This window comes from Akebia trifoliata, chromosome 10 (genome assembly GCF_017979445.1).
Source record: "Akebia trifoliata isolate Shusen 1 chromosome 10, ASM1797944v1, whole genome shotgun sequence".
NCBI lineage: Eukaryota > Viridiplantae > Streptophyta > Magnoliopsida > Ranunculales > Lardizabalaceae > Akebia > Akebia trifoliata.
In genome coordinates, this window is record NC_141384.1 from 23462031 (window position 1) to 23485578 (window position 23548).

A 23548-nucleotide genomic window follows, 5' to 3' on the forward strand; every position below is an offset into this window, starting at 1 on the left:
AAAGAGATGGGCCTCTGTTTATAAAGTTTGAATGTGTGGATTCAGTGCTCTCACGACTTAGGTAGTTACTCAACTCCACTTCTTTTTTACCACGTGTCATACTATTTTGGACAAGGACATATACCTATATTATCCAGCCGTGCCATCGTTGTTGTCTATCTTGGCGATCGGTAAGATCCAAAACTCACCAAAACTTCAAAGCTTCTCACCTAGATAGTAGGGGTGCAACTTGGTCCGGTTCAAACCGAGAACCAAATCAAATCGATAGTTGTGGGGTGGTTTGGTTTGATTTGGAACAAGTTACGATTCAGTTCCGGATTACAAAAATGAAGAACCGTTCAATTTGATTCGATTCTCAGATCAAGCTTGTATAGAACCAAACCAAATCGAGAACTGAACGAAATGGGTTGATGTACGATCTGAATCCATTAATTTGATTAGTTTGGATCTGAATATGAATTTGGTAAATGATTTTAACTGTAAAATTCAAATCAGATCCAGATTTGGATATACTCATCCTGTTTTAAGCCTTACCCTTGAACATATGTATACATAGGGTGAGGAGGCCTTCAAGAGAGCCAAACATTTTTTTCGATGTATGAGTTAAAGGTTTTAGAATGGGCTGATTTTTTGTGAGGATGATCCTTATAATGAAGAGATCATCCTCACAAAAAATCAGCTCATTCCAAATTTTCTAATCTCATCAAAAGTGATTTATAAGAATCGGATGATCCACGATTCTTCAACTTGTAAATTAGGGTTAGAAGTTTTGAAATGAACTGATTTTTGGTGAGGATGATCTCTTCACCATAAATATCACCCTCAATAAAAAAAATCATCCAATTCTGAAACTTCTAACCCCTATTTCAAAAATGTTTGGCTTTCTTTAGGGGCTCTGAACGCTTCTCATTATATAATAACACTTTAAAAAAATTGTGTTCTTTTTCAAAACGTGGAGATTTTTTGAAAAAATTGTTATTCGACAACCATTAATATCATAATTTTTCAAAAAATGTTATATTTTTGTCACTATGCTCCATATTGATAGATTATTAAAAAAACATTCATTAGTGGGACAAATTCAATCTCTCGATAAATAAAAAAATCGAGGAGTTAATGAAAAATAACTAGTGAAATCTTTGATAGTAATATTAGGTTTAGTTGAGCGAACCAATGCACAACGAAACATTTAAATAAGAGTTGTTCATTGATGTTATCAATAGCCTCATATCGATATGACCCAAAGTCCATCTTAATTAACATTGATATAACCATGATATTCATCAGTTGGATCCATAAAAGTTGAGCTAATTGATGCACATTCTTAGTATTATAGCAACTAGCCCTACTAACTCCCCAATTGGAGGAATCCCCTAAAAGTGAATATAAGATCCACGTGAATGCTTATATCAACTATATCAAAACCTTGCCTTAAAATTTTGGAAATAGACTAACAAAACATGTTCCTCTATTTAAATTTATTACGAATAAAATCAATTAAGATTTAGATTAAATCAACGGGTGTTGGGCGTAGTTGTTAGGACCTCCCTAAAAAAAGTGAGAGGTTTTGAATTCAAACCACCTCGATGGCTAGTCATAGGGATTTATCCCGACTTACTTGGTATGTACCGAGGGATTTGACTGAGATATGATGCTCTAATAAGAGGCCATTGGTCCAATGGGTTTGGACACCCTCATCATCAACAAAATTACACTACTGTAAAAAGATCAAATACAACTTAAATACATGTAATTGATGACTTCTTCTAACCATTGGATTCAAATTTTTATACAACTAACCACTTGAAAACCATTTAAAGGTCTTAGAGAAGCCCATTGAGAGAAAATTAAAAAAAAAATAACTGAGACTTAAAAGTCACTGATCAAGCTGATTTTGGTATATAAGACCAATGGAGCCAGAGGCGGATATAGAGTGGGGGCACTTGCCCCCAGAAGAGTTTTCAAATTCTATGGATTAATGTGCTTTTGCGACAGGTTTTCGTGACTGATAAAGAAATATGTTAATATTGCCCCCACAAATTTTTTTTTCACTCTTAATTGTCCCTACAAATTTTTTTTCTACTCCTGGCTCGGCCCTTGAACGGAGCTTCAAGTAGTTACAATTAGGCCCGCTAGGCTGGGAAACCTAAATCGTATTACTTGTCGTATGCAAATTAAGCTACCGAACTCCGTGGAGTACACAATCCCAACTATATCTTTTTGGTAATACAGCCGGCTACCGGCCTCGTTTTAGAGCTTCATTATAGCTTTTCGTGCAAGTAAAGGCGTTGTACAATATTATAAAGAGTGCTTATCCTGTACCTTAGGGAGTTTATTTAGCTACCTAACTTGAAGTATCTATCAGCAGCCACGTAACAACCTTCTTGTTCTAGTTCTAGTTATGATATTCAGCACATCATTTGAATCATCTAAACATTAAAAAATTAGATCTCAATGATTTTTAACCATTGGATTCGATCATTTTGTTTTGTAGGCGTGGAACCAACCTACGTTTTTGTTTGTTAATAATTGATCAAATTCAATAGCCATAAATTACCAATCAGGTTGATTTCATCCATCTATGGATCTCTTATCGATCGACACAAAAAAGGGAAAAAAAAATATTTTACTTCAGCAAATTTTGACGGGATGATTTTAATAGCCAGAAATTGTCAATGAGATTGATTTAGTCCATTTTGATTAATTGAATCTCTTATCGATCAACACGGAGAAAGGAAAAAAATATTGTATTTCGGTAAATTTTGTGAGGACCTATAATGGGTGCAGATTTGAAAGATACAGGCAGAGCTATTGCTTTACATTTTTATATTGACCTGAATATTAAATTAAAGAAGAAATTACTAAAATTAGTATGTATTTTGACGAAATTGTTGAATAGTTGATGTTTTTTAATTTAATATTTTTGAAACCTTATGGTTTTTTCTGAAAAGAATTATCACAGGAAGTCAAAATAAGAAAATAGCAGATGTGATTAGGGGTGTCAATGGTACCCATTTACCCGGAACTAAACCAGAACCAAAACTGAAAACTCCGGTTTTGGTTTTTTTTTTATTGGAACCGATTAGAGTAGGGTCTAATATGGAATCGAATCAATAGGAACCGGAACCATTAGGTTCTATCCAATGGGTACCCGCGGGTACCCAAAACCGATTTATTTTGTCATTTATTTTTACATTATACATGATTCAAGGTAATCTTATATTTTAAAATTAGCATATACGATATAAAGTTTTTCAAATTTCATATAAACTAAATATTTGAGCTTAAGATGAGTCATTTCTTTTTAAATTTATTACATGCAAAGGAAATACATTTTAATATTTGAAGATAAAAGTCATTAAATCATCATTATAGTGGAATAAATTTTTATTAAGTTGATACTTTACAAATAATATGTTATCTTTTAGAATGAATTTTTTATTATAATGATTTTAAAATAATTTTTCTCATTTGATTCTTGAGAATCGGAACCGATGGGTACCCGTGATTTTTAATGGTTCCGATTCCGATTCCACTTATATCTATGAACTAAAGAAAATTTTGGCTCTAATACCAAATGAAGGTCACTTTGACTTGAGTGGATATTTTCCTCCACTCTCGCAAGTGTCATATCTCATTTAATTCTCGTGACCCTCTTATATTCATAGTTCTCTCTATCTACTAGATTGATCGTTTGGAGGAGTTGTTTGGTTAACATGGTATTAAAGCATTAGATTTTCATAGGTCACGGGTTTGATTCTTTCCATCATTATGAGTGAGGGGGAGTGTTGAGTGCATATTTTCCTCCACTCTCGAGTGTGTCGTCATACTCCAGTTAAGTCTCGTAATCCTCTTATATTTATAGTTCTCCCCTCTTCAATAGATTGGTCTTTTGGTGGTTGATTAACAATAAGTCCTTCAATTTCAAGTAGTAAGAAGAGTTTACAAAGAAATTAAAAGAAAACCCTAAGGACAAAATTCATTCAATAGTCAAAAGTCCATTTACAATTTAGCTTAAATAAAACTTTAGACATCAAATTTGACCAATTCATACTACTATCCTGCACAGCCAAACTAGTAAAACTTATCTGAAATGGTATACTTTTCGAAAATCGAAAAAAGGCCAATAAAATACTCAAATATTTAAATCACATTAAAATAAGATATTAACATTCAAAATATTAAAAAAGGCTAAAAAATTCTAACTGTTGTAAATTTTAAACTCATGTTAAAATTTTATTTCTTAATGGTCCCTCAACCTTGTTCGAAGTTATTATTTTTGAAATACTCAAATTACCCATTTTTCATCATCTTCACATACTTAGATTTTCGAAATGTGATTCTAATCATTTTTAATGATTTTTTATCTTAAACGACCAGTGGAAATGATATACTTATAATTTTGAATATTTAGAAGTATTTTAATTATTTATTTCAATGATTTATAACAAAAAATGAAAAACGAAACAGATTAAAAAATTATTATAGAATGTCAAGCTCACCATTTTTTTTTCAAACTCACCAGTTTTATTTATTGTTGAGCTCAATAATTTTTTTAAAAATGTCGAACTCAACAATAAAAATGTTAAACTTGACAATAAAAAGTAGTGAGTTTGACATTGGTAAAACCCACCCATTTTTTTTTTCGAGTTTTTTCAACTAAAATAGATAGAAAGGTTGACTAAAAAGTTGATATAATGACTTATGTAGATGATTTAAAACTAAAAGAATCATTGTTAATCAATTAATTTTCATCCTAAAATGAAGTAAAAATTTTAAAAAAATATATCATAATTTTTTACATACAACTTCAAAATACTTGAAAATGACTTCTTCTCCTTCTACTCAAATCCTTTCCTTAGGAATGGAGTCTCCGAAACTCGATAGAGATGTCGGAAATCCAAATTTCTTAAACAAAAATGATGAATTCGAATGGTTAGGACAGTTTCGACATTTCAATCGTAAGAGAAGTGTGGAACAAGATTCAGGGACTGATTAGAAATAAATATTCTTAAGAAGTGTGTCTAAGACAATATTGTACACCTCATTGTAAGCTTTTCTACAGCGATTATAATAACTTCATGTAAAGTTGTGTCCTTCATTACCAAAGATAAATAGATATTTGCTCTTCCTACGTCGTCCCTTTTGAATAGATGTTCTAGAAAATTATTATGTGATCTGTCCTACATCAATATGGATTCCGAATAAAAATTTCAATCGAAAGCATTTAGAGTTATGCCTATACTTCATTTGGGGTAGAATATTCTTCAAATTAACATATAGATCGGATTTAATTAGATTCACAAAGCGTTGAAATATATATAAATGTTTCATGTCATCGAAATTTATATAACTGTTTCATGCTGAAACAATTGCAAGTTATTAAGCTTGATTCTACCAACTAATTCTCCATTAACCATTAATGCAAACATAGCCGAAGCGCATAGGGGGAAACTTTTATTTTCTTCTTGGCCTTAATTTTTTGCTCTCTATTGCAGATTAGTAATCAAAGATCACTCAAATTGTCATGTAAATGAGCGATTAACAACTTTGGTTGAAGAAATCAAGAATATTGTTATTGATTAGTATTGAAGCTCCTATTCATTTCTTCCTACCAAGTCACACCAAAGGTGACCAAGCCATCGCCCTAAGTTTTATACATGTTATGGGTTGCTCTTAAAAGTTAGATTAATACTTGTAAACGAAGAATTTAAGAGCAGAACTCGATTTCTTCATTCAAACATAAACACACTACAAAAATTGTGATTACTAGCGGTACTGGTCAATAAAAACTATCACTAAAAATAATTAAAAACGGGAAATTATAAAATAAAATAAAAGAAGCATGGGAAAAATAAGATATAGAAGAGGTTTTCTCGACGTATGAACATTACTTAGATTATCTAAGAGCTCCATAATAATTATTACACACCATGTGTTATTTCTAAGGAGATACATAAATACAAAGAATTTACAATGAAGACTTATATAAAACATTACATGTTGCACATTAAATGTTTGTTAAAATCTCAAGAATACCTTGCACGAGCGAAACCCCTACTCCAAGGGCTTTCGATGCATCATCTTCAGAATGCTAAAAAAGAAAAAAAATCAAATATTAATCATTTATTGGGATGCATACAATGGAGGTGTTTGTTCATGTGTTTCATATAATTAAATTATGATGAAAGATTTATTTTAGGGTATTTCTATAAAAGGGAAAAGGTTGAATGGCCCGAGGGACCATGTAGAGGTGAACCGAGGTCCACATTTGGGCTATAAAAGTAGTAAAACTAATTGGTCTACCACACATTTGATGGGAAGACACCTATTGTATTTATAATGGGGTGTAGAGCTTATAGAGATAAGAAATAAATCAAAACTAACAGATAAGATTCCTAGTACAATAAACTTTCAAATTTGAAATCATGTGACCAAATCATTCTTTTAAGCTTTTATCTTCTTTAGGTTTATCTTTAATATGGGTCACATGGACTACCCCATTGGTCCAAATGACAACTTAGCCTTCTTGTTTGTGGTCTAGATTGGATTTGAAAAAATAAATCCAAAAATAGAGAGTATTTTTTGGAGCAAGATCTTAAATTTAAAAATAGATAGCCATTGAACTTCTAAATTTAAAATTTAAATCTAATGGTGAAAAAAAAATCTCTTTTTTCAATTATATATTTTTTTTTTGGGAGTTCATAAAATTTCATGCTCTATATACATGTGGCACCCTGAATGATGTATTTGGGCGGTACGTTGACATGTGGTCCATAGAGATAAATGGTCCTTTGGTCATCCATATAACCCAACTTCTTCTACAAAAATGGGAATGAAGTTATGAACTTCATAAAAATTATAGTATCAGGCCAATCTGAAATTTGTAAATCCATCAAAAATAGTTTACAAATTATAGGTAAAAATCGACGGTCCTCATTCTAAATCACTTTTGATGGGGTTAGAAGTCTCAGATAGGGCTGATTTTTTTTTTTTTTTTTAAGAAGATATTCTCATCATAGAGATCATCCTCACAAAAAATCAGCTCAATCTAAGACCTCTAACCCATATTTTGAAAATTTTTTATTTTTACATATGTCCCATAATCCATCCCCATGTATAAAAATTTAGACATATTTATTTGCTGTTTTCCAAAGATATAACACATTACTTGGTCTGGTTTTAATCGGGCTGGATTGAATTTTCAAGTTTATTGATTGAAGACTCTTTAGGTTGGTTCAAACAAGTTTTTTAGCGTTGAGTCAACTCACCTTAATCTAGACATGTAGTTTTAAAACTCAGAACACTTGATAAATCACCCTTCAATTGGCTGTCAAGAAAATTGGTATTTTTCGGAACAGTGAAGGTTGGAATGGCAATAGAAACTCTCTTAAAATATTTTCTAATATTTTAAAGAGAAACCCTTTCCTTACTAAGGATTGTGAGCATCAAAAAGGCTTCGAGATTCATAAAACAAGTCCTCCAGATTTATTACAAATCTCGAGGTCTTGTTTTGGCTAGTCGGACTCTATTTTAAAATTAAGATTTACATTTCTTTTGTTATTCTTGTTTTTATCCAAAATATGTTCAAGTTATTCAAACCAGATTCCGAAAGCCAGTAAAAAAACGAATTAAAAGTCAAGTCAAGTCAACTCGAAATTAAAACGATTTGAGTCGACACGAAACTTTACTAGTTTTAAAACTTACAGCCTTTTTTGAGTCGGACCACAACGAGATGAGCAACGCGTAGTTATCCAGAAAGACTCGGTGTTCATGGGTGAACCGCCCGATCCGGTAGCAGTTGAGGCAGAGATCGTAGGTTTGATTGCTATTCTTCTTTTTGAAGCATTCGACACAAGTGAAAAACACTCCTTTTATAAATTCTCCGCAAACGTCACAGAAACAATTTCTCAAGTTAACCATGTAAAAGAAAACCACAACTTCCTCGAGATCTAAAAATCCATCATCATTTGAATCTAATTCTGCAAATAATTCCGTCTTAAAACGACGCCATTTCTTCTTTACGTAAGCTTCGAATTCATGGATACTTATTTTTCCATCTCCATCTGTGTCTATGGTTTCAAAGAAATCTTTAATTGTTTTCTTGACCTCTTCGGAACTGCTAGCGTAGTAAGCTAAGGCAGTCTCTCGTATCTCCTCCATCTCTCTCTCTCTCTCTCTAGCCTAGTCTTGATGGGGTCAGAGAGAGAGAGATGGGCCTCTGTTTATAAACTTTGAATTAGTAGGTTTTGTTTGTTCGAGTATACATGAATTAAAAGTGAGTTGGATATGAGTTGATGTACGACCTGAATCCATTTATTCAGTTGGGTCGGATCTAAGTATGAATTGGTAAATGATTTTAACTTGTAGGATTTCAAATCGGATTCAGATATGGATATACTCATAAGTTTTAAGCTTTACTCTTGAACATATATATAGGGTGAGGAGGCCTTAAAAGAGAACTAAACATTTTTTTTTTTCAATATATGGGTTAGAGGTTGTAGAATGGGTTGATTTTTTTGTGAGGATGATCCTTATGATGAAGAAATCATCCTCACAAAAAATCAGCTTATTCCAAAATTTCTAACCTCATCAAAAGTTATTTATAAAAATCAGACGATCCACGATTCTTCAACTTGTAAACTAGGGTTAGAAGTTTTGAAATGAACTGATTTTTAGTGAGGATGATCTCTTCACCATAAATTTCATTCTCAATATAAAAAAATCATCTAATTCTGAAATTTCTAACCCCTATTTCAAAAATGTTTGACTTTCTTTAGGGCCTCTGAATACTTCCCATATATATAATAACACTTAAAAAAATTGTATTCTTTTTCAAAACGTGGAGATTTTTTGAAAAAATTGTTATTCAACAACCATTAATATCATAATTTTTCAAAAAATGTTATATTTCTATCACTATACTCCATATTGATAGTTTATTAAAAAAAACATTCATTATTGGGCCAAATTCATTCTCTCGATAAATAAAAAAATCGATGAGTTAATGAAAAATAACTAGTGAAATCTTTGATAGTAATATTAGGTTTAGTTGAGCGAACCAACAAAATATTTAAATAAGAGTTGTTTCATTGATGTTATCAATAGCCTCATATCGATATGACCCAAAGTCCATCTTAATTAACACTGATATAACCATGATATTCACCATTTAAATCTATAGAGGTTGAGTTAATTGATGCACATTCTTAGTATTATAGCAAGTAGCACTACTAACTCCCCAATTGGAGGAATCCCCTAAATTAAAAGTGAATATAAGATCCACGTGAATGCTTATATCAACTATATCAAAACCATGCCTTGAAATTTTGGAAATAGACTAACAAAACATGTTCCTCTATTTAAATTTATTACGAATAAAATCAATTAAGATTCATATTAAATCAATGGGTGTTGGGGTAGTTGTCAAGGCCTCCCTAAAAAAAATGAGAGGTTTTGAGTTCAAGCCCGGTTGATGGCGAGTCCTAGGGATTTATCCTAACTTACTTGGTATGTACCGAGGGATTTGACTAAGATATGATGTTCTAATAAGAGGGCATTGGCCCAATGGGTTTGGACACCCTCATCATCAACAAAATTACACTACTGTAAAAAGATCAAATACAGCTTAAATACATATAATTGATGACTTCTTCTAACCATTGGATTCAAATTTTTATACAACTGATCACTCGAAAAGCATTTAAAGGTCTTAGAGAAGTCCATTGTGAGAAAAAAAAAAAAAAAAACTGGACTTAAAAGTCTCTGATCAAGTTGATTTTGGTATATAAACCCAATGGAGCCAGAGGCGGATTTAGAGTGGGGCACCGCAGAAGAGTTTTCAAATTTTATGGATTAATGTGCTTTTGCGACAGATTTTTGTGGCCGATAAAGAAATATGTCACTATTGCCCCCACAAATATATTTTTTTCACTCTTAGTTGCCTTCACAACTATTTTTTTTTTTTTTGCACTCTTGATTGTCCCCACAAATTTTTTTTCTACTCCTGGCTCGGCCCCAATTAGGCCCGCTTGGCTGGGAAACCTAAATAGTGTTACTCGTCGTATGCAAATTAAGCTACCGAACTCCTTGGAGTACATGATCCCAACTATTTCTTTTGGTAATACAGCCGGCTACCGGCCTCGTTTTGTCTCCAGTTGTCATCCAATCAGCTAGAGCTTTAGCTTTTCGTGCAAGTAAAGGCGTTGTAGAATATTATAAAGAGTACTTATCCTGTACTTTAGGGAGTTTCTTTAGCTACCTAACTTGAAGTATCTATCAGCAGCCACATAACAATCTTCTTGTTCTAGTTCTAGTTACGATATTCAGCCCATCATTTGAATGATCTAAACATTAAAAAGTAAGATCTTAATGATTTTTAACCATTGGATTCGATCATTTTGTTTTGTGGGCGTGGAACCAACCTCCGTGTTTGTTTGTTAATAATTGATTGAATTCAATAGCCATAAATTACCAATCAGGTTGATTTTGTCCATCTATGGATCTCTTATCGATCAACACAAAAAAGGGAAAAGAAATATTTATTTCAACAAATTTTGAGGGGATGATTTTAATAGCCAGAAATTATCAATGAGGTTGATTTAGTCCACTTTGATTAATTGAATCTCTCATCAATCAACACGAAAAAAGGAAAAAAAATATTGTATTTCGGTAAATTTTGTGGGGATCTATAGTGGGTGCACATTTGAAAGATACAGGCAGAGCCATTGCTTCACATTTTTATATTGATCTGAATTTTAAATTAAAGAAGAAATTACTAAAATTAGTATGTATTTTGAAGAAATTGTTGAATAGTTGATGTTTTTTAATTTAATATTTTGAAACCTTATGATTTTTTATGAAAAGAATTATCTCTTGTAAGATTATAGGTTCACAGGAAGTCGAAATAAGAAAATAGAAGATGTGATGCTACCCTACAATATTCAACAGTATTGATTGATATTGATAACTACAAAAGGGATGTGTAACTGTTTTCATAAATATTAACAAAAATGAGTGGTTTGGTAATTTTTGCAATTTTGTTAAACACCCAAAATAAAAAGTCACGACTTTTTGAAAATTTTCACAATAAAAATGATTTAAGGGGAAATTATCAAAAAAATACAACAAAAAAAAAAAAAACTATTTACTAAAACAAATCCAATTTTTCAAATTTTTGAAAAAAGATACAAAATCGATCTTTGAAAGATCGATTTTTCTCTCTCCTCAATTTTTTCTCAACACTTTCTCTCTCCTCTAATATTTAAAAAAAAATGAAAATTGTTTAAAAACCGGCTTTGAAAAATCGGTTTTTCTCTCTCCTCAATTTTTCTCAACACTTTCTCTCTCCTCTAATATTAATTTTTTTTTTTTTTTTAAAAACCGATTTTTGAAAGACCGGTTTTTCTCTCTCCTCAATTTTTCTCACCCCTTTCTCTCTCCTTTATTATTAAAAAAAAACGAATTTTTTTAAATACCGCTTTTAGTTTTTAAATATTTAAATATTTATTTGAAAATTAATTTATTTTAAAATAGAAATAATGGCACTTTTAGTTTTTAAATATTTAAATATTTAAATATTTATTTGAAAATTAATTTATTTTAAAATATAAAAAATCAATACAAATATCTAGATTTTTTAAAGATTTATTCGATATCTAGAGTTTTAATTTTAGTATATTTCTATATAGATTCTCGTTGGATTTTTTAATTATTAATTTTTAATAGAATTTATTTATTAAAACCGGTAGTTAAGTAATGACGTTTTTAGTTTTTAAATATTACTTGAAAATTAATTTATTTTAAAATAGAAAAAATCAATACAAATATAAAAAAATTAATTTCTAAATTTTTTAAAGATTTATTCGATATCTAGAGTTTTAATTTTAGTATATTTCTATATAGATTCTCGTTGGATTTTTTAATTATTAATTTTTAATAGAATTTATTTATTAAAACCGGTAGTTAAGTAATGACGTTTTTAGTTTTTAAATATTCACTTGAAAATTAATTTATTTTAAAATAGAAAAAATCAATACAAAAAAAAATTTTAATTTCTAAAATTTTTAAAGATTTATTTGATTTTTATAGTTTTAATTTTAGTATATTCTATTCTATATATATATTTGATAAGAATTAATTTCTAGAATTTTTATTATCAATATATATCTATATATATATATATATATATATATATATATATTTGATAAAAATCAATTTCAAGATTTTTAAGAGACATATCCGCTAAATAAAAAAGAGATTTGTTAATTTTTAGATTTTTAAGAGACATGTCCGCGAAATAAAAAATAGAGTTGTTAATTTCTAGATTTTTAAGAGACGTGTCCGTGAAATTTAAAAAAATTTAAGAGACGGTATTTAAAAAAATTCGTTTTTTTTTTTTTTAATAATAAAGGAGAGAGAAAGGGGTGAGAAAAATTGAGGAGAGAGAAAAATCGGTCTTTCAAATACCGGTTTTTAAAAAAAAATCATTTTTTTTTAATATTAGAGGAGAGAGAAAGTGTTGAGAAAAATTGAGGAGAGAGAAAAACCGGTCTTTCAAAGATCGATTTTTAAAAAAATTTCATTTTTTTTTAAATATTAGAGGAGAGAGAAAGTGTTTGAGAAAAAATTGAGGAGAGAGAAAAACCGGTCTTTCAAAGACCGGTTTTGTATCTTTTTTTCAAAAATTGGATTTGTTTTGGTAAATATATATATATATTTTTTTTTGTATTTTTTTGATAATTTCCCCATGATTTAAAAAGAATTGATGTTTTCCTTATAAAAAAAAAATAATAATAAACTTAGGAGGCACCCGGGTTTATATATCTCTAAAAGATGTTGATGGCCTTATAAAGGTTTATGAAAGAATATTTTAACAAGTGTAGCATTGGAATACATGGGATGTCTTAGAAAACTATGCATGTCAGTTGCTGGATCTGCGTCATTCAACGGCTAGATCTTGTTTTAAAGAAAAGACAAGTCAGCTGGATCTCATTGTTGACTTTAAAACAAACGAGGTATTTTCAAATACCTCTCTCCATTTCTTTTATTAAAATTAAAACCTTTTCTCTTCTCTCTCAAATCTAACATAGACTCTTTGTCTTCTCTCTCATGAGTATCTTCTCTCAAAAGAAATCACAGATTCAAAAATCCTTCTTTCTTACAAGTGTCTTTCAACAGAAAATCCTAAAAAAAATATCCATTGAAGCTGCTTCAAAGTTTTTTTTTACTATAAATTGTGAGATTTTCACTAAGTAGACCAAAGCAAGCTTGACATAAACCAGGCAAAGAAGTTGCATTAAAAGCCAATTTAGGTTTTGCAATAAAATAGACCATCTCTTTGAGGATTTAATCCATGGCTAGAGATGCTATAGAGACTAACATCACAAAAATAGCACACAACAATGGTGGCCCAAATCTCGAGTTTGTACAAAATCCAAGTTAGAAGAGCTACAAAGATATATAAATCCATATGAGTTTTTGATAAGTAAGAGAATCTGATATCGAATGTAATGAGTCCGAGTTTGTATTCACAGAGCCCAATTAAAAGAGGCAAATTTGTTACCTTTGCATGACTAATTCCTTTCAAATAAAGAAATTAAGTCAAATTACAACTCTAAAGAACAATTTTATTTTAGTTCTGGGCCTGTGTTGTACTCAAATAGATGAATTTTGCAAGAACATGGAGACAAAACAATATCATCATGGAGTACTATTTCAAATGTCATATGTGCACCAAAATAATCCGTGTTTCTATATATTTATGACCAATCAATATATAAGAAAACCCAATTGATAGGCTATAATCTTTCAAATCCATTTTTTTAAGAGAAAAATCATTTTTTTGTTTTGTTTTGTTGCAAAACACCAACTCTTATAAATCTGAATAATTGCTCGCACACACAAACTTTGTACCCAATTCTTCAACCTTAAGATCCATCTCCTTCAACCTTCTTTTCTCATGAGCAAGATGTGATTTTTGAGGAAATGAAGAGGATGGATATTTTGAGCTAAAAAATATCCATTGAAGCTACTTCAATTTTGTTGTGGCCTTAAAAACTTCCATATCTAGGAGTCTTTCCAATGTTGGGCAAGCAGCGATATACTGCCTTTTGTTTGAAATACTTCCTTTAACACAACATAAAATTTGATGCCTTAAGTATTTCTGTACAAATAACACAGCAAGATTCATGAGATTCTTCAATTTTGACGGTAGTCTCCAATCATAATTTATAGTAGAAAAAACTTTGAAGCAGCTTCAATGGATATTTTTTTAGGGTTTTCTGTTGAGAGACACTTGTGAGAGGGAAGAGTTTTTGAATCTGTGATTTTTTATTGAGAGAAGAGACTTTTGAGAGAGAAGACAGAGTCTGTGTTAGATTTGAGAGAAAAAGAGAGAGGGTTTTAATTTTAATAAAAGAAATGGAGGGAGGTATTTGAAAATACCTCATTTGTTTTAAAGCCAACAATGGGATTTAGCTGGTCTGCCTTTTCTCTCCCTAAAACAAGATCTAGTCGTTAAATGGCGCAGATCCAACGACTAACATGCATAGTTTTCTAAGACGTCCCATGATCCTTCCCCTATATATATATATATATATATAGGCTCGGACCCACTAAGGGTTAGTTGAGATGTCTCAGGTCATGACTTCAAATTTTTATATGCCCCTCCATAAAAAAGGTAGCTATTTATCTGATGTACACGTATCGGATGGGGTGATATGTACGGCTTGTCAAAGTAATAAATAAATAAATATTAATGTAGACATCCCAATTTGAACAAATCCTGTGCATAAACAAGCAAAAATTTGTGTTTTTAATTGAAAATAGGTCTAAAAGCTCAAAACCCCAAGATGTTTGTTTTTCAATTCAAATAAAGGCTCCAACGTTCCAAGGAACCTATAAGGCCATTTCAAAAACCTTTTCCTAAAAAAAATCTCTTAAAACCCTAAGCCCATCACTCCAACCCACCATCAAGCCTTAAGCCATTGCAAGCCCATCAAGAACACTCTAACCCTAACTCATTCCAATCCTAAGGTTTCCTCATCCAATCAACTTTAAACCAACTCCAACCTAAACCTAATGCTAACCTAAGTCAATTCCGACCTAAACCTAAGCCAAACATACCCAAAAGTCCATTCTACACCTCTACTCAAATTAAAAATCAAAATCACATACATGATCTCAACCAATCACCACATGAAGAATCAATGATCATCAAGATGGATACTTGTCACTACCACAACCCACGTCCCTAAGTTAATATATCCAACCTCATCATCATCTTCAACTCATACCCCATGTCATAACTTACCCCCATCATTTTCTCCAAGCCCTTATTACAAGCAATCCCACACCTGTAGACACCTCATTTTTGCATTCGCCTAATTAATCAACTCGTCAACCCGATCGCAACGATTCCCAATGATGGATGTTTATTCTATTACTTTATTTTGTTACCAGATATGTTTTAGAAATCCGGATGAGGTATCTCGAACTGACAAAACATTAGAAACCACGCTACGCTAGAAAATAAGATCTCAGAAACATAGAAATCATCATCTTGCAAACAAAAAGAAGCTTCACGATAAAAATCACTAAAAATTGACAAAATTACCAAAATACCCCTAACATCAAAACAATCCTAGAGTTTACATTACGCTTAGGAAAACTCATTCAAACATATAAAACAACAAATTGAAATCAAATAAATCATTTCGCCAATTTTCACAGAATTAGACAAAATTACAAAAATACCCCTCATCAAGTTCACGACCATTTCATACAAAAAACTTCATAAATGACAAAAACCAACACTCCCATTGAATTTCTTACGAAAAACTTATTCCAAAATATCCTGGAACATTGAAAAATGACTTAAAACATAAAAAATCCTTTTCGAGGGTAAAATAGTAATTTCACAATTTTAATAATTAAAAATTTTAAAATTAATAAATAAATCATTAAATAATGTAAAATGAAACATTAATAAAATTAATTTTAAAATTTGAATAAAAAAATCGATAAATCAGGCTTTCAGGTAAAATTGTTGATGGTTCGCAAGATATTTCTTTAAGGACCCCTCCATTTGGGGGTCCAAAGAATTAAAGATATAATAGAGGGGGGTTCTTCAAAAATTTAAAGTCAGTCAAGCAAGACTAAAGTCAAGATATTAAAGTCAATCAAATAAGACTAAAGTCAAGATATTAAAAGTCAACCAAGAAAGACTAAAGTCAAAGTATTAAAATCAATCTCATAAGACTAAAGTCAAAACCCTAAATCAAAATCCTAATCTAAACTAATCAAGTCAATCTCATAAGACCAAAGTCAAAACCCTAATTAAAACCCTAAAATAAACCCTAATGCTTCTAAAAAACTTTATAAAAAGGAGCCTCCACACCTTATTTTCGTATCAAAGAAAAAACCCTAGAAAAAGTAGTTGAAGAAGCCTCCACAACCTCCCCAAAATCCTAATTTTGGAGTCCAACTCCTTACCTAACACCCCTACTTCGATTTCAGCCTGAAAAATACTTAGAAACCTTTCAAAAACACCTCAAAAATTCATAACAAATTCGAAGCATCCAGATCCAAGAAGGAGATACCTTGCCTCAGAGATCAGAAATCAGATCCGGAGACAGAACGAAGCAAGGAGTACGGTACAAGGAGCAGTTTCACCAGATCTGAGGGAATAGAACCTTTGCGTATTGAAGGTAACATTTCTGTTATTTTTTATCTAGGTTTTGTCATTAGCAATGTAGTGTTATTTGGGATAAGTAGAGACCGGCATTGGCCGGGTGGGGTTGGTGCCTAACACCTTCCAACTCCGTAATGTGATCCCTGGATTCAGTTTTTTTCTGTAGTAGATTAGTTTTTTATCCGTTTTAGAGTCAGTTTGGTTCCTAGACCATAATAACTAGGTGGCGACTCCCAAACTTCAAGGGTCAAAAGCAGATTCGTGCACCCCGCGGATCGAGGGCGCTTTCAGTGACGACTCCACTGGGGACTATTGAGGATCAGACTTGAAAAACCCCAAGTATGGGAGCATTGCCAGGATGACCTAGTTTTTTTTATTTATTTAGTTTTACTTATTTTATTTATTTATTTATTTTTGTGGCTAGATTGTGGATGATTTTTGGTATTTTATTTTTGTCCAATTAAGGGTCACTTTTTGATGACCCCTAAATAATGAGAGATTCAAATTGACACATGAAAAGGATAGAATGATGAAGGTTGGGATAGCAATGTTAAAATATTTTTACAGAATATTTTAGTGAGAATTAAGTCTGGTCACCTATTAATAAAATGTAGATCCCATCGAGTAGATTAATTTAGAACCTGAATTCATTCGATTTCTCTATCGGGAGCCTAAGATATCATCGATACAAGTTCAATCTGTAAATCTGGAATTTCTACTGAAAGAAGATTAGAACAATAATGTTAAAACGTTTTTACAAGATATTCTAGTAAGAATTAAGTCTGGGAACCTTTAATAAAATGTAGATCTCATCGAGTAGATTAATTTAGAATTTGAATTCGCTCAATTTCGTTATTAGAAGCCTTGGATATCATCAATGCAAGTTTAATATGTAAATCTGGAATTTCTGCTGAATGAAGAATCGGACAGCAATGTTAAAACGTTTTTACAGAATATTCTATTCAGAATTATGTCTGGGCACCTTTAATAAAATGTAGATCCCATCGAGTAGATGAATTTAGAATCTGAATTCACTCGATTTCGTTATCGGGAGCTTTAGATATCATCGATGCAAGTTCAGATTGTATTTTTCTAATTCACAGAAAATCAAAATTTATCTAGTGTTAACACAGTTAATGTTCCTGAGAGCAAGCTCATTTGGCACTAGGATCTTTCTCTTTGATTTTCTTTTGGGTTGTGTTTCTAATTTATTTTTATAATTAAAAAAAAAAGGGTTCATCGCTCCTCATCTTAACAATTATCATTCTATCATCAATATAACATCTATTGGAATCTCTATTTATTTTGGATCACCCAAAAGTGATCATTGATTGGACCTTAAAAATTATAAAAATGCCATGATCATTAATTGATTTACCATGATTTTGATTCATATATATTTTGATGTGTATGCTTTAATCTTGATTTTAATGCTTTGGATATTTATGTTGTATGATTACATTTTCTAATATCCATATTTTAATGGTTTGATCTAGCTTATGGGCCCACTTGTTTGAAAAAGCCCCGGGCACACCCCACCCTGCTTTGCACACACCATATGCATGTTTACTGTTTTGCACACTTACACGTCCTATATAGCCAACGTGGCACTAGTGCGTGGCCCGGTCTCTTCGGAGATCCGACGTCATTCATGAAAACCACAACTCCAGTCACGTACCTTAGGATATATCAAATTGGGGCATCAGTACCGTCTGATCAGGTGATTCTGAGAGATATATTGATGCACCCAGGCTGGAGTTACCTGAGTCTTTAACCTATTGTGAGCCACACAATCACATGTCTCGATTGCCAACGTAGTAGTAGTACGTGGTCGGTCCCCTTGTGGGATGCCAAACCATTTATGAAAACTACAACTCTTGACTCGTATCCATAGGTATGTAAAAGATAATCTAAGTATATCAATTGCACTTCTTAGTCAAAACCGGTGCCTAAGCGAGATTTTGCCCCGCTGTACCCTACTGTACGAGGGGGATAGACTACGTCTATTCTAGATGAGAGGTATTTAAGTGGGCCCTTGCTCAGCATCGTGCGCCACCTCTCAACTGGAGATCAAACTGGTTATTTTTGACTTCAGAGAAGTGAGTTGAGGTTTTAGATTATCACCTATACGGTATATCAAACCAAGTCACCACGTATCGAAAGGTATATAGGTGTATTTGGGCAAGGTGGCCAGATAAAATGCATTGCACGTAATAAGCTTAGAGTCTAGAAGCCTTCCTATAGGTCACGACCCGGACTGACTATGGGTGTTCACGGGTTGTTTTATTTAATCCAACCAACAGGTAAGTGGGCGGACCGATCCAGAATAATAAAAAAAAACCCGCAATATCGGTCCAACCCAATCGGTGAAATGTACTGATTAAGTTGAACCACTTAAACCAGTTGGCCCAATTGACAAATGGATCAAACTGATCAATACCAAATCAGTTGGACTAATTGGTTTCACTTTTAAAGATTCAGACCACGTTATATAGGAAGATTCAATCTTAGGATCAAATAAATTTGTCTAATCAAAGGCTCAATCCCAATCAGGGGTAGACCCATTTCTAACCTTTCTCACCTTCTTGGTCTCTATAGACTTATAGTACATTTGGATTTAATATTTTCCCACCGGAGGTTAATTTATATCAAAATTTTAATCATGTGGTTAAGAGACAAACCTTCAGAATCAATGGTTAATCATAGGTGCCCCTAAACGTTCTAAACCCTCATCTGTGTCATTTTGGGTCCTTTAAAAGAATCGTTTAGTCAAGGTACTAATGTCAAATCCAAGTAGTCCATCCACTCAGAAGGACCTTCTCTCTTTGTAGATAATTGTCCCTAGTTTTTTTTGAGTTTCAATCCAGTTTTCGTCAGTCTTTAAATCCAGTTAGTTGTTTCAGTTACGTTAGTCTTTCTTCAATTTTCAAATTTTAGTCGAGTTTGTCAATCTATGTTTTTCAATTCCAATAAAATATAGAAGCTTCTGATTATCATGCGTGTAATAATGATTTGAACATAATATCTAATATGAGGATTGACTTAGAGCTCACTAATCAAACTCGATAAATATTTAAATTAAAGAGTACACTTAAAAAGCAAATGGGTACTACATTTTCATTAGAAGAACATGAGAAGAATAATAAATTTACTTGAGAAATTCAACAACGTTCCTGCATGGTCTCGTGAGAATATATGGATAGATTGCACCAAAATAGATCAAATCCTAAAGTTGAGGGTGAACTTCAAAATCAAATATTATCAAGAATGATGTATTTGAAACCATCAACAAAGGTGTTAAGATCTGCAAGAAGGGATTCATCATGTTTTTCACTTAAGAAAGAAAAGTTCTCATTCGCGAAAGAATATAAGTTTTTTTTTTGAAGTTTGGAAAGGGTTGAACGAGTCAACGTCAAATACAAAGAAGTCAATCACACTCAAATTTGTAAAAAAAGACCGAAGATTTCTCTTTATCAGAAAAAGACTGAAGATTATTCCTTCTCAAAAGAAGACCTTACTCAATAGAACAATTAAGACATCGAGTTTCTAAACTCTTGGCCAAATCAAGTAGTATTTCACAAAAGGAGGCCTTCGTTGGTCGAACCATTTTTCTGTCTTACCAAGAAAAAGATAACCTTCTTTAGCCCCTCGCAGCCTTTAAAAAAAATCAATAGCCTCTTCTTTCTAAACCATGCCGACCAACCTTGGGAGGGAATCTTAGTATGAACTACATTTTGACCTGATTCCAAAAGAAAAAGAAATATTTGGGGTACGTAGGCAACCTGAGAAGTTACTTTAGGCCCAGTCACGCAAAGAATAAGTGTATTCTCTTAAGAAAAGTGTCATCTAAAAGGAAAATCCTCTATTGAAAGGTTCAAAGAAAAAATGCCAAACTAAGGTCATTAAAAAAAAATCAAAAGAATTGATAAAAAGAAAAGAATGCTAAACTCGGGGCATTTAGAAAAAATCAAAATTATTGACAGAAAAGAGAGAATATCAAACTAGGGGCATTTTGGGAAGTCGAGCCTTTTACCCTTTCTTTCTAAATCATGTCCTAAGCTCACTTATTAAGTCCTCCTGAATGATAATTGACTCAGTCAAGGTGTAGGGAACCAACAAGCTATCGAGTTGAATATTCAAGATCATTGAAAAAAAAAAAGCCCGCTAAGTCGAAAATCTGAAAAGGCGATTTAGGCAAAATTAGGGTATAACCATAGAAAAGAAAGCCTGCTAAGTTGAAAACCTGAAAAGGCGACCTAGGCAAAAATCAAGGTATCATTAGAAAAAGAAAAATAAAGCCCGCTAGATTGAAAACCTGAAAAGGCGATCTAGGCAAAAATTAGGACATCATCAAATGGGAAGAAAGGTCCCATGAAGAAGAAAAATTCAGAAGGGAGCTTGTGTAGAAACTAAAAAATACAGAACCATTCAAGCCATAATATTCATTTTTCAGTCAAGAACTCACATCCGACGAAGACAATGTTGAAATCGAAAAAATCAGAAGTGATCTTGAACATTGTAAGATCTTCAAAAGTATTTTTACTTGTTCAAGTGTTCGCTAATGGAAGAAGTAGAATCATCAACCATTTTGAAGAGAAAGATCTTCTATTATAATATTTATCAAGATTTTTTAAGTCCAGCTCAAGCACTTCTCAAAAATAATGATCAATTCTTTATTGTGCATATGATAATCTTAAGAGTCTTAAATTTAAGGGAATGTCAATTCTTCTATCTGTCATACATTAGAGTTCATATTTTTCAAACGTAATCTACTCCATCAGTCTCATAGTCAAGTTCCAGTTAAAGCCAACCTTGAAACTAGGGGCATTTTTGAAAGTCATTTAATTCTAAAGTTTTGTTCTTAATCACATGACAAAAATGAAAATCTTACTTAATAGTCCGATGAAGTCCGATAATAATTATGAATCCAGATGCATGATAAGCCAATAAAGGCATGATCTTTCAAACTTTAAGCTCTATTTTGAATCATAGAATGAATTAATAGGATTATTGATGAGTAGGTTTTATACCTACGAATTAACCACTTTTAAATATAATATTTTGTTAATTTTAGAGTCTTTTAGTTATTTTTATTTAAGTTTAGTTAGTTTTATACTTTTTATGTGTTTATATGTTTTTATTTGATTTTTTGCTTATTTTACAGATTAGGAACAATATGGAACATTGGGATAGGTGCATACGTTTAGGAGAAATTCTGACTCCAAATTGGTTCACTCTCGGAAGAAGGAAGCTAAGCATACAAGCTAAAAAGTCTTCAAGCCGCAGCTTGATAGAAAAGGAGGCCGCGGCGGGAATTCAAGAATGACATAACAGAAATATAAAAATACAAGCCGTGGCATGATATATTGGGAGGCCATGGCCTGCTTACGTTTTCAGCTTTACACGTTAATTTGTGGTGACCGAATTAGAGACGGATTTTGGGACTCTTAAACCCTAATGACTCCATATCTATAAATAGGAAAGTTTAACCCTTATTTGGGAAGAGAAGTTTTGGGGTTTTTCTTGGAGGCACAAGATCGAGAAGGAGGACGAGAGCTGGAGATTCGACTTTTGAGTTTTATCTTTCTAAACTTTATCTCTTCTCTTGATATTTGTAATCTCTAAGAATGGCTGAATACTTTTGTGATTTTGTTTTCTTTTCAAGGATGAACTAATTTCTATTCTAGGGTTATAATGGAACCCATTCATGATATTTGATTAGTTTTATTTCTTTTTCTCTGATTCCACATGTGATTGTTTATTCTATCCTATGTTTAATGCGATTTAATTAACTGCCATTGATTGAATTGATTCGGTGAACCTTAATAATATCGACAGAGTTATTTTGTGTTCATGACATAGATAGAGTAACATATGCTAATTTGAGATAGACATATACTCAAGTTGCATGTGCATCCCTTATGAGAGCTTATTCTTAATGAATTCTTCTTGATTTAATTCTCATAGACATATAGGGAGTTAGTTTAGAAGGGTATTTTTACATGACCATCGACAGAGGCTTGTAGAGAATTTAGTGTTCTTGGGTGACAATTATAGTGGATTAATTTATCATAGAAGGGAAGATAATCTAATTAAGTTGATTGTTTGGGGGAAATTATAAACCTAGATTTCATCACTCATTGATTTTAATTTACAAATTTATTTTCTCCGTTACTTTTCTTGTTTAGTCTTAAATCCTATTTTTACTTTTGTTTGGATAAAATTAGATTGAGATAAATTGGTAATTAATAATAGATTGGTATTTAGTCTCTGTGGGAACGATACTTTCTTATCACTTTATTACTTGTTTCGATACGTATACTTGCGTGCGTAAATTTAGACAACAAGTTTTTGGCGCTGCTGCCGGGGACTAATTTATTAATCTTTTTGTTAATATTAATTCAATCATATTTGATTTTAGACCAAACTTTTCTTTATTTTGTAGGTGTTTGGCTAGTGTATGCGTAGTACAGGGAATTTAGAGCTTGTTCCTTTGGATATTGAGATCGAGAAAACTTGTCGAAGAAATAGAAAGAATAAGCGAGAAGCTTCTCAACACCATACAATGGCCGACCAAACTAATGGTAATGAAGGTCCTAAGTCTATGCGGGACTATGCTGTTCCATTAATGGATGGGATTCACACTAGTATTCGTCGTCCAACGATACAAGCCAACAATTTTGAACTCAAACCGACTACTATTCAGATGGTACAAGTATCTCAGTTTGGGGGTTCACAGGTTGAAGATCCCAATGCACATTTAGCTAATTTTCTAGAGTATGTGCTACGTTTAAGTATAACGGTGTTGATGATGATGCCATCCGACTGCGATTATTTCCATTCTCATTGAGGGAC

At 32.0% G+C, this 23548-nt stretch overlaps 1 protein-coding gene across 1 annotated transcript; it reads right to left on the reverse strand.

The window, feature by feature from the left end:
• Positions 1 to 5835: 5835 nt before the first annotated feature.
• On the reverse strand, positions 5836 to 8201 carry LOC147393337 (uncharacterized). Its single transcript, XM_086457141.1, has 2 exons — positions 7708 to 8201; positions 5836 to 6094 (listed from the first exon to the last, which is right to left on the reverse strand). Exons 1-2 carry the CDS (start codon positions 8161 to 8163, stop codon positions 6011 to 6013), a joined length of 540 nt encoding a protein of 179 aa, XP_086313267.1. The 5' UTR covers positions 8164 to 8201; the 3' UTR covers positions 5836 to 6010.
• Between the last annotated feature and the right edge of the window lie 15347 nt (positions 8202 to 23548).

Bases quoted from the DNA above. Each gene is read 5' to 3' on its own strand.
- LOC147393337 (XM_086457141.1), bottom strand. From the start codon at position 8,163: ATGGAGGAGATACGAGAGACTGCCTTAGCTTACTACGCTAGCAGTTCC. The intron at 6,095-7,707 runs GTAAGTTTTAAA...TTTCTTTTTTAG, and splicing joins GGTCCGACTCAAAAAAGGCT to CATTCTGAAGATGATGCATC.